We start from the raw sequence: 12,192 nt of genomic DNA, 5'->3' as shown, positions 1-12,192 counted from the left end.
GATCGAGGATGGAGTTGCTTCAAGAAACTCAAGACAGCGAGAATAACAACCCATTCCAAACTTTAGAAAAGAAAGGGAAGAAGAGAAATGGACGATAGCTAGATAAAGAGGATGGATCAAGAGAAGGTTTTTTCAGAATTGGGGAAATGAGAGCATGTTTGAAGTCCGACGGGAAGGAGCCTGTAGAGAGAGAGAGACTGAAGATATCGAGATGCGAGGGCAGAAGAGAGGGAGCTATAGAAATTAGAAGACAAGTAGGAATTGGATCAAGAGGACAGGTTGCAGGTTTGGAAGAGTTCAGAAGTGTAGAGAGTTCATCCAAAGAAGCGGGAGGAAACACAGAAAATTTTTTAGGCAAGGGCGAAAGAAGATTATGAGCAGAAGAAGAATCGGGAGGGACTATCTCAGAGCGAATAGTGGTGATCTTTGAGATGAAATAATTAGCAAAGTCATTAGGAGAGAATGATGAAGAGACAGGAGGGGAGGGAGGTTTAAGCAAAGTGTTGAAGGTGGAGAATAATTGCTGCGGGCGCCTCTCAAAGATCAGTGATTTGTAATAAGTTTGTTTAGCCATAGAGAGGGCGTGTGAGAAGGACGAAAGAACAAATTTGAAGTGGATAAAGTCAGCCCACTGTTTGGACTTTCTCCAAAGACGTTCAGCTGCTCTAGAGCAGGACCGGAGAAACTTGATAATGGGGGTAAGCCAGGGCTGAGGCCTCGTCTTGGAGGAAGAAGTTGTTAATGCAGTTGTTAATTGCTTTGGTTGGGGAAAACATAAAGTGGCATTTAACAATGTGGAAACAATGCAACAGTAGAAAGGTTGTTTCTGGTTTGGGGGGCTTTTGAGAGAAGATTCCCCACAGAGCTTGGAAAGGTTATTTTTTGGACTCCAACTCCAAAATGCCCAGGACAGCATGGCCACTGGCAAGGTTGTGCTACCCTTTCCAAAGCCCTGTTCAGTTCAGATCCAGGTTGAGGGACTGTATCTCCCAGTATGAGCTTTCCCATGTGTGAAGATCTCCTGGAGGAGGAGGAAGAGGTGCTAGTAGTAGTTGTCCTTCTCCAAGCCCTGTCCTTGCCTTGGAGCTGGCCAGAACCAATTTCCCTCTGTGCCTAAAGCCCCCTCACTCTTCCAGGCAGCGGGTGGCCTTCGCTGTGCGCGAATTTTTTTTCTTGGAGTGGTTTTCGCTGTGCAAGTAACCTTTCTGTGGCCATGTACCATTAATGCTTTTTCTCTTCCCAGACCAGAGATGACTTTCTCGGCCAGGTAGATGTGCCTGTCTGTCATCTGCCGGTTTGTATTGCTCTAAAACTCTTTTTTGCGGGGTGAGGGAAGGTTGGAGAATCATGCTATGCTCTCAGTGTAAAATACTTGCCTCCCTTTATGTCATTTACTCTGTTTTCTGAGGAGACTTGTGGGAAGTAGATACACTGGATGGATGGTATTGTTGTCATTATCCTTAATTTTATTTTTTTCCCGCCTTTCCCCCACAATTGGGGATTTAAGACAATTTACATATTATGATATAATTAGATATTAATAATTGAAAATCTAAATAGAGTCAATATTGAAAGAGAAACTAGGAACTATATTAAAACAGTTTTAAACATGCACTTTTAATTGATGTTTAAGAATCAGTAAGGATGGTACAGTTTCAAACAACGCAGTGCCCTCTTAACAGCCCTTTTCTTAGCCTGTCTGAATGATGGTGGTGGTGGTGGTGAGGATGATGGAGCCTTTTGAAGTAGCATCAGCAGGTAAACAGAGTTTGGCCATCTTGTGTACTTCCAAGTGGCTGGGCATTCTGAACTGCATTAGAAAACAATTTTCATGTGTTTTGGACTAGGAAAAGCTCCCCTTTTACGTTTGCAGTGGTTTAGAACAAACTTGCTCCTTAAAAATTGGCTTATGGGTGGTGAGGGAGAGGGGCTCTAGTTGTTCTTGTAGCTTTCTGAGAAAGTGCCTTAAGAAAAGAGTAGTGCTTCATGTTGTGTCTTGGGCACATGAGGAAAATACCTGTGTTTTGGGTTTTCCCCATCCAAAACCCAGAACTCCTGTTTCATTCCAGACAGAGGATCCAGCAAGAGAGAGGCCATACACATTCAAGGATTTCCTTCTTCATCCAAGGAGGTTAGTAAACTCTGAATGTTCTTGTCTACACTGAAGCTTGCCAGGGATATTCTCTTCTGTTGTAACTGGGAAAGACTTTGCTCTTCAATTGCAGAGTGAATTGGGGAGGGTGCAACTAGGGCCAACTGGGGCCTAGACCGGACTAGTCTGGGAGAAGGAGGGGCAGCATTAGCTCTTCTGGACATGTCTATGGACAGCCATGTTTACCAAGGAATCAATGTGGCTTCTGCCAAGGGGCACCCTAACTTTTTACAGTACTTTCAGAGAGTGAACCAGCAGGTGGGTGGGACTTGTATTATTATTATTGTTATTATTATTATTATTATTATTATTATTATTATTTATGGTATTTATACCCTGCTCTTCAGCCATAAAGGCTCTAGACATTGTTCCCTTTCGACATTGTCTTGTACCAATTGTTCCTGAGCAAAGAGTGCATTTATGGAATGAGAGGAGAGGCCTCTCATGGATTGGTGCCAGCTTAAAATACAAAAAGGGGAGAAATGGACTCTGTTGAGAACTGTGGTTCTAAACACATCCCTACATTATCTGGAATTCAGAGTGAGCTGCTTGGGAGCCACGTTTGCTGGCAATACACATGGCTGGAGATGATTAAAATAAAAAGTGGCAGGAGGATGCTGTAACAGGATCCCTTGAGCTGTGTGTGTGTGTGTTTGGGGAATGGTCAGCCAGATGGCAAGCATGATTCAGCACCAGCAAGCGTGAAGTGATGTGCATTGAGACGCAGGCTCCTCACTTTGCTAAGGCACTGATGGGCTTAGTACTGGTGCTGAGTGACCAGAATGGGGCTCTTGGGTTGTTGGTGGACAATTGGATAAAAATGTTGATTCCCTTCCACCCACTTGTGGCAAATTCCATGTTGAGGATTATTAGGAAAGGAACAGAACATGAAAGTGCCGGAATCATTATGTCTTTGCAGGAATTTATCGTGTCCATGCATCTGGTTTGCTATGTAGTATTTTCCTGGTCAGGACACCTCAAAGAGGATTCTGCAGAACTGGGAGCTGCAGAAAAGGGACTCCATTATGCAGGAGGGTTGCATTGTTTGGAAGGGGAGGGTTATTTTATTTTGGGAGGAAAGATAAGTAAGAGGAGGTGAAATGGGGGGGAGGGGAATGAGGCCTGGGACCGAGAAGGTGGAGGAGGAGATGCTTGTCTCTCTCACAGTTGTAATACTATAATCCATTGGCAGAAGATGAATGGTGGAGGTTCCAAACAAGCCAAAGGCATGTTCCTTTGGGGGTCAGCCTCTCCAGTACTCTTGTTACCAGGTCTTTCTCTCATGGTTGATGCCAGAGGCAGTCTCCCCTGAAAACTGGTCCCTGGGGAGCACAGAGGGGGATTGCTATGGCCATCTTGTGGGCTTAATGCCATTGAGGACAGAATGCCTGAAAGATGAAGAGCCCTCCTTCCGACCACCATCTTGAGGGGGAGAGAGGCAGGCCAGCAACAACAGGCCTCGCCTGAAAGACTATGAGCCCTCCTTCCGACCACCATCTTGAGGGGGAGAGAGGCCTATGTGAGAGAGCAGATGAGCTGGACTTTCCCCCATCCCTACTGTCATTCCCTTCTCCTTTTGACCATCCATTAAGAACCTAAGCCCTTCCTCCATTCCATCTGCCTTGGTCCAGGCCTCGGAGGTAGAGAAGGACTGCTGGACCTAATCCCCTTCCCCACCACCTCTCCCTTCTCCTTTTGTGTTGTGTCTTTTTAGATTGTAAGCCTGCGGGCAGGGAACTGTCTAACTAAAAGGTTTTATGTACAGTGCTGTGTAAATTTACAGCGCTTTATAAATAAAGGTTAATAATAATAATAATAATAATAATAATAATAATAATATAATGCTGCATTAAGGGGGCATTGGGACCAATCCAGCACAGCACTGCCTGAGATCATCAAAGTTTTCTTTATGTTGCAGTCATAAATCCCGTGTGAAAGGGCACCTCAGGTTAAAAATGACCTACTTACCTAAAAATAATGGAACTGAAGAAGAAGGCACACAACAGGCTGAAGAGCCGGAGGTGAGTGTCAGGCTGTGCTGTACATTGGGGCAGAAACAACTGTGATGGGGTTGGGGGCCATTTTTGTTCCTCTGGAAATTGCATAGATTGTCAGAAATGCTCCCACCCTCATGGCTTTGTTTATCTGGACTACTGACTTGTTGAAATGACATCTGGACTGGCTGATGCCCATCCTTTGGTTTCTCCCGTCATCTTGATGGAAAACCTGTTACTGACCTGGATTGGATTAATGAACTACCCAGAGGCTCTTGCACTCCAGCCACCTGATTCCTGGGTCTCTTGCAAACTGGAGCATCAGACAGTTGTGTGGGATGGGTGGGTGCGAAGGAGAATGTGACTTGCCCATGGTCACCCAGTGAGTTTCCATGGTTGAGCAGGATTATACACCCCGCTGGTATTACCTGTTCCATATTTCTTAGATTTATACATCCAACAAAGTAATTTGAGCTGGAAATATCACAGAAGGTATCTGCGCTGATTGAGATTTGTTTACCAATAACATAGGGGTCATTGTAAATCCCAGGTAACATGGTTGTATATAGCGGTATCCCTAATCCTGAATACACTTTGATACTTTGTAAATCAGATGGGAGCCATTTTTGGTGTCCCATCAGGCTGACTCTCTTTTAAAGACCTGACTGAACTGGGATCTGAAGGCAGCCATGTGCCATGACAGTGTGTTGTTCCTCTTGTGCGCAGCCTGGCTGGATTGTGCTGGACCAACCGGAGGCCCCTCACCCATTGCAGGAGCCCCAGTCCACGCTGCCCCTTGGCTGGGAAGAGAGGCAGGATGTCTTGGGCCGGACCTACTACGTCAACCACGATTCAAGAAGAACCCAGTGGACCAGGCCCACTGCCCAGTAAGTCAGTGGCTGGTCTGCTGAGGGGAGCGTACGGGTCTCTGTCTTGGGAAATAATGAGGATGCTTCACCTGGCTATTAGGTGTGTCTAAATGGAAAGCACCCTCCTCCTTTTCCTACCATCTGTTGCTGAAAAAAAATATGAGTCTCTTTAAATTAGAATCAAAGTGGGCAGGTGGCTTTGCACCCTTCGAAGCCCATTCCTTCAGACTAGTTAATTTCTAACCCCATGTTAGTCATTAGTTTACAGTGAGTTTCACTCATTCACACTCATGAAAATACTGTGATATGTCTTATATTAGGTCTCTTTCAAGCATTGCTGCAGTGTGTCCAACTTGTTCCTTTACCTTTTACTCTCTTGAAATACTTGGAAGTGTCAGAGTTCATCCACACCTAACCTGAGTTGCTGTAACAGCCCTTCTTTGTTTTGGAAACAGGGACACAAGGCCTGACACAGAAAACAGCAGTCTTCAGTTGGAGGTCCAGCGTGCTTTTGCACATCGGCATCAAATAACAGAGGAAGCTGAGAATCTTGTTAACAGGGAATCTCCTGAGGTGAGCACCTTACTCCTTGGGTAGCTTTTTGATGCATAAAATGTCATTAAGGTTGAAATTCTGTTAATATTTTTTTTTTGAAAGAGTTGGGAAATCATAACAGAAGATGAAGCAACCATGTACAACAACCAGAGTCCCCGGGCAGCCATGCATCAGGGCAGCTCGGATGCAGAAACTTGCCTGGCGGAAGAACTGAGCGCTCAGCTCATTGTCTCTGGCTGCTCAGGGGCTGACCAGGCAGCTTCCTCCACGGTAAGCACCTTTGTTGATCCATCAAACAGGGTGTGTTTTGAGCAGTGAGGTCTCTTAATGAATGAATGAATGAATGAGATTTATTTATATACCGCCATTCCTTCGATCACGGCGGTTTACAAGATAATAATAAAATACAATACAGCATAAAACAAAATTACAGATAGAAATTTGACCACAGAACTCCCCCATATTAAACCGTATAATAAAGTACATCATTAAGAATCCATCATTCATACCTAATGATTAAAACCAGTTAAAATCTAAACAACACGCAATACACAGGAAAGATGACAGTCAGGACATGTGGGGAAAGGCTTGGCGGAATAAGTGAGTCTTGAGATTTTTCTTAAATGACTCCAGGGAGGGGGCCGAGCGGAGCTCATCAGGGAGAGAGTTCCAAGACTGCGGGGCCACCGCAGAGAAAGCCCTTTGCGCAGTCCCTACGTATCTCATCTTTGGAACTCTCAAAAGTTTTTTCCCACCTGACCTGAGAGTGCGGGGCGGATTGTATGGGGAGAGGCGGTCCTCCAAGTACTCTGGGCCCAAGCCATTTAGGGTTTTATAGGTAATAACCAACACCTTGTATTGAGCCCGGAAGCGGATTGGCAGCCAATGCAGATCTTTCAATACGGGTGTTATGTGGCTGGCCCTGGAACTACCAGTGACCAGCCTTGCGGCCATATTTTGAACCAACTGCAGCTTCCGAGTTTGGTACAAGGGTTGCCCCATGTAGAGCGCATTACAGAAATCAACTCGAGAGGTTACCAGTGCATGCATTACTGTTTCAAGGTCTCCCCGGTCCAGGTAGGGATGCAGCTGGCGTATCAACCGAAGCTGATAGCAGGTGCTTCTAACCGTCGCATCCACCTGAGGAGTCAGGTGAAGCGACGAGTCCAGAAGAACCCCCAAACTACGAACAGTGTCCTTCACGGGGAGCGTGACCCCGTTCAGGACAGGTGGAAAAATTTCCTTCCCAAGAGCCTATCGCAAGTACTTCCGTTTTCTCTGGATTCAGGCTGAGTCTATTTTCCCTCATCCAGCCCATTACCGACTCCAGACAGGCATTGAGTGGAGAGATGCCATCCTTAGTCACTGCATCAGTCGGAGACACAGAGAAGACTGTTTGGGTGTCATCAGCGTACTGTTAATACCGCGCCCCATGTATCCGGATGATCTCTCCCAGTGGCTTCATGTAAATGTTAAATAGCATAGGGGACAAGATCGCTCCCTGAGGAACCCCAGATGTCAGGGCCCTCCTATCAGAACGACAGTCCTCCAGCTCCACCATCTGGAACCTACCTGAGAGGTAGGAACGGAACCACTGTAAAGCAGTGCCCCTGATTCCCAACTCCCCCAGGTGATCCAGAAGGATACCATGGTCGATGGCATCGAAGGCCGCAGAGATGTCTAAGAGCGCTAACAGGGACACGCTACCCCCGTCCATGCCCAGATGGAGATCGTCGGCTAAGGCGACCATGGCAGTCTCAACCCCATAGCCTGCTCGGAAACCTGTTTAAAATGGGTCCAGATAATCCGTCTCCTCCAAGACCCTCTGTAGCTGGGAGGCAACCACTCTCTCGATTACCTTCCCTAAAAATGGGAGCAGTGACACAGGATGATAATTATTTCGAATTAGGGGGTCAAGGTCTTTAATAAAGGTTTTACAATGGCCGTTTTGAGATTAGATGGAAAACAGCCCTCCCCGAATGATGAATTGATAATATGACGCAGCATTTCTGTTGTTGCCGTTCCCCCCTGAACTGCCAGCCATGAAGGGCAGGGATCAAGAGAGCAGGTCGTCTTCCTAACGCTACCGCGGATCTTGTCCACATCCTCGGTACTTACAGACTCAAAATGATCCAGTACAACTGAGTCCACGGAAGCTCTGGACGCCTCTACTCTTGATTCTGAACCAATAACAGCGTCGAGATCAGCTCTTAGCCGAGAGATTTTATCCACGAAGTTGTTAAACTCGTCACAGCAGGCTTTAGATGGCTCCAATAGTGGGTTCAGGGGGGGGAGCCAACTGAGTGAGCTCTCTCACCACCCTGAACAGCTCTGCTGGACGCGACTCCGCGAACGCAATACGTGCAGCATAGAACGAATTCTTAGCTGCACCTATTGCCACTCCGTAGGCCTCCGTAGGCCTTCAAATGAGACTCTAGGAGTGTCTTGTCGGCTAAGTCCTGATGTGTCCGCCATTTGCGCTCTAGTCGTTGCGCAACCCGCTTCCTTGCCCTGAGATCTTCTATATACCAGACGCACACACATACACATACACACTGATCAAGACTGCGCAACACAATAGCTTCTCAGTTGCTGGTGTGTTCAGAAACAGCTATAATTCTGTCACATGTTTGGAGTGGTTTGGGCAAATTGGCATGCTGCACTGTTGATCTTTTGTATTTGTTTAAGAACTTGTAAGCAGTAGCTGAAGGGTGTGCCTTAACTTCTACCCTTAGCCCTGACTGGAGCATGGTGAGGGTTTCTGTCTGTGCCTGTGGACATGTGTTTTCACGCAGGGATGGGAAAGATGCTTCACCCAGGAGCATTCTTGAACTGAATATTCTGAGCATAAACACAACAGGAACTTCCCATAAGGGACCTGGGCCACCCTGCTGTGTGTGTCTATTCTCTTGTCATTGCAGTTGCTGTAGAGCAGGATGGGTAAAAGTGTGTCCCTCCAGACCTGGTTGGACTGCAGCTCTCAGTAGACCTCATTTTTGCATGTGCTGGCAATGGGGTTGATGGGTTCACCAGCCCAGAGCTGCCTTGACCTGCCTCTAAAAGCTTTTTTTTGTTTTGTTCTTATCTTCTCCTTCAAGAACGACTTTAGCAGAAGAGCTGCCCCACAGACTTGCCACCTTGAGGAGTATCCGGCCCTTCCTGTTGTAAGTGATACTTGGGGCTATCCTACCCAATTGCCCTCAGTCCAGATCTATTCACATTGCCTCGCCATGTTGCACATGCATTCAGTCTTGCTGCTGCACATATGGGGGAGTTTTAGAATGCTAAACACTTTGGTGTCACTGAAAAACCAGGGCCTTAAGAGTCAAAGGGTTAAAGACTGTAGTTGCAGAGCTTATAATCTGTTGTTACTTATTTAAAAAGCATAAAAATGATGCATTTAAAGGGATATTAAATGAAGCAGCTATCCAACTGTGCTGTATGACAGGAATCACTTAGAGAATGAACCTCTGTCCTACCAACTCATCTTCTAGAAGTAATTGACAGATGTGTTGCAGGACAGGTGTGTGTGTGTGTGTGTTGGAGTGGTGGAGTTTGATATCGAGGAAAAGGAACCCAGAGAGAGGGAAGGAGGCATAAGCAGGAACCAGTAATGAGGAAATGGGGGTATTCTTACAAATTGGAAGAAAGATGGGAGTCTGGATGATATTTCAACATGGGTTTGAGATGCTTAATGGCAGAAATCAAAGGGGTGTCTTGGAGATGGGGCAAAGAATCCGCACAGGTGAAGGTTTAGGGGAGAATGAGGGAGTGCTGAAGACAAGGAGGAGGAGGGCTTCCAGTTCAGCCAGCAAAGAGTTTGGTTCCTAACAAAATACTCAGGGATTTTTACGCTCAGCACAGGGGAAATTCCATTGTAGCCTTTGCCGGCTAATTTTAATAATGTCTCTCCTAATTCCAGTTACTGCCTACCTCATCGGGGCTGCCTCCTGGCTGGGAAGTGAGGAAAGATGAGAAAGGAAGATCTTACTATATTGACCACAATTCCCAAACGACCACCTGGAAGAAGCCAGCCCTCCAGGTACATTCTCTTGAACCCATTAGGTTTCGGGTGGAGGTGGGTCCCGGTGCCTGGCTGTTGGTGTGCTCCTTGGCAAATTCTTCCATCCCAGTGTGGGACCCATGGCAGCTCCAATGTGCCAGTGGGGCTTGGAGCCTCCCTGTGTCCAGAGAACTGTTATCTCCCTTCCAGCTCCCTTGCATGCCTTCTGCCTCGTTTGCCATTGGTGTGACAAGGCCATGCCGTTTGTATGTGCTTTAGTGTGGGGAGTTCTGGGCACACACCTATTTCTGGATAATACCATTCCAAATTAGATAAGGACCTGTTACAGTTGTCCTGTGATTCACATCCATGGGTTCAACCATCTACAGACTGGGGGGAAAAAACTTCTAAAGTAAACCTTGATTTATATAAGGCACACCATTTTACAATGCCATAGTCTATCATGGGACTTGAGCATCCATAGCTTTTGGTGTCCCTGGGGGTCCTAGAACTAAACCTCGGCAGATACCAAGGGCCCACTGTAGAGTCAGTATGTCTCCTTAGTCCTGGGAATAACAGTCTATGAAAAATGCCTCTGATTCTGACAGTTTGAGCTGCTGGAGGAAGGAGGGTTGTGGTCCCATCATTCTCAAACATAAAAATCCCCATTCCTCCGCCCACAATTTCCAGGCCAGAGAATGTGGGGAGCAGGGCAAGGAAAGGCTGGGCTGGGCCAGGGACCCCAGGGAGCTGCTTGTCAGAAGGAAGCCAGGTAGGGAAGGGCATGGATGGGCAGAACAGTGGTCTGGCCAGGCAGGAGAGGCACCCGTGCAGCAGACAAGCTACTTTTGTTCCTGGACAAAATGGAGAGCTTCTACAGCTGGTGAATGGTGGGCATTAGCTGAGATGGTAGCAAGTGCTCAGTCATGAGGAGCCCATGGGATTGCCCCTTCCCACTTCAGAGCAAGGACTTCAAAGACAGGGCAGCCCACAGCTCAGCCTCTCACGCTTGTGGCAGTGAGCGAGGCCCTGGGAGGCCTCCCCTCCTGCCTGGCTCTTCTCACGTTCCCTCTTTCCAATAGACGGGAGTGGATGTAGGTCAGCAGGCCACAGTAGCAGCAGCAACAACAGCAGCAGCAGCTCCAGGGCCTTCCGCCAAGCAGGCCTTGGATGGCTCCTTGCAGCAGCCCTTGCATCCAGAAGCCCCAGAAATGGACCAGGGCTTCCTCCCCAAAGGCTGGGAAGTTCGCAGCGCACCCAACGGCAGGCTCTTTTTCATTGATCACAACACCAAAACGACAACATGGGTAGGTTGCTTCCTGTGATAGCTGTTTTCCTCTGTGTTTTTATCTCTATGGAGTCAAGCAGTACTAGATTTGTAATGTGGAAACCTCCCATCTTAGTCTGTGGGGAGCTACTCTTCTAATTCTGTTTACCTCTGTTCATGGAAGAGTAGTGTTAAATGTTCCTAGTGTGGAAGTGATCTTAAATGCCCCTTGTTAAAGCAACAATACATTGTTGGTATTCTCTTTTGTCAAAGGATGACCCCAGACTGAAAATTCCAGCTCATGTGAGGAGAAAGACGTCTTTAGATCCTGGAGATCTTGGTCCTTTACCAGTAAGCGTCCCTTCCTTTCTTTAAATATTTGCTTCAGTTTATTCAAGCACTGTTAAACATGTACATTCAAAACCCTGCCACTGCAATCTCTGTGGAGTCCTGCAACCTTGTCTGTCTTTAAGCATCCTGTCAGTGAGTTTTCATGAATGTCCCCCTTTTCTTCAGCCTGGCTGGGAGGAGAGGACACATACAGATGGAAGAACTTTCTACATAAACCACAGTACGTAGAGCATACAATTCTGACCTTATCTCCCAGTTGTTGCTTGAATCTCTTGATGGAGCTAATGCATGTATGTCTTGTGTTTGCAGACACAAAAAAGACTCAGTGGGAGGATCCTCGCTTGCAGAACATAGCAATCACTGGACCAGTAAGATTACCAATGTGATAATCCTGTTAGCTAGCCAAAAATCTGCAGGAGTCCCTTAAACTCTGACATACAAATTGTCTGCAGGTTGGAGGCTTGACCTGCCATGTAATCTGTAAACCTCTTAGATTTAAGAGCTTCAGGAGGGCTCAAAGGGGTCCTTACAATTTCAAGGAAAGGTCAAGGCAGCAAATGAGTGATGATGAAGTTCAGAGCTCTGCATGGAGCCAAGTCGGTGGGATTGAGCTGAAGAGGAGAGGTGTTCCTCAGACCAGCAGCTTGAGGACCTCTTTAGCTATGTTCCTGGCAATGGCACCATCCCCTCAGGGAAATCTGAGGCTCAAGCCAGTCTATTCAGGCAGCTGCACCAAAACTTTGGTGGAGGCCTCTTCTAGAAACTGTTCCATGAGGGTCTTTCTTGCCCCAGGCCCTCCAAGGTGACCGGTGGGACCCACTCCTATTCTTGAGGAGCAAAAAACCCATAAAGGACTGTTTAAGCAGCTAAGTGGATGTGTGTTTGAGAGGAAAAGAAAGAATGATGGATTCAAGAGTGACTTCCAGAAAATGAAAAGCTGGTTCTTTAACATGTTCAGATTGGCATTCTTTTAAAAAGTGATTTAGAACTGTAGACGGAAG

At 46.9% G+C, this 12,192-nt stretch overlaps 1 protein-coding gene across 1 annotated transcript in view; it reads left to right on the top strand.

The window, feature by feature from the left end:
- Positions 1-12,192, top strand: part of NEDD4 (NEDD4 E3 ubiquitin protein ligase) — a 65,717-nt gene that overhangs the window by 20,655 nt on the left and 32,870 nt on the right. The window contains 12 exon segments of the mRNA XM_042472630.1: positions 1,244-1,294; positions 2,070-2,131; positions 4,071-4,173; positions 4,873-5,033; positions 5,471-5,588; positions 5,673-5,840; positions 8,669-8,734; positions 9,493-9,612; positions 10,656-10,880; positions 11,114-11,191; positions 11,357-11,411; positions 11,501-11,559. Coding sequence (XP_042328564.1) covers positions 1,244-1,294; positions 2,070-2,131; positions 4,071-4,173; positions 4,873-5,033; positions 5,471-5,588; positions 5,673-5,840; positions 8,669-8,734; positions 9,493-9,612; positions 10,656-10,880; positions 11,114-11,191; positions 11,357-11,411; positions 11,501-11,559 — 1,266 coding nt within the window.

The sequence above is a fragment of the Sceloporus undulatus genome, chromosome 6, assembly GCF_019175285.1.
Source record: "Sceloporus undulatus isolate JIND9_A2432 ecotype Alabama chromosome 6, SceUnd_v1.1, whole genome shotgun sequence".
In the NCBI taxonomy this organism is placed as follows: Eukaryota; Metazoa; Chordata; class Lepidosauria; order Squamata; family Phrynosomatidae; genus Sceloporus; species Sceloporus undulatus.
The sequence above is the reverse complement of the archived record's forward strand: the minus strand, read 5'-3'. Positions and strand labels throughout refer to the sequence as shown.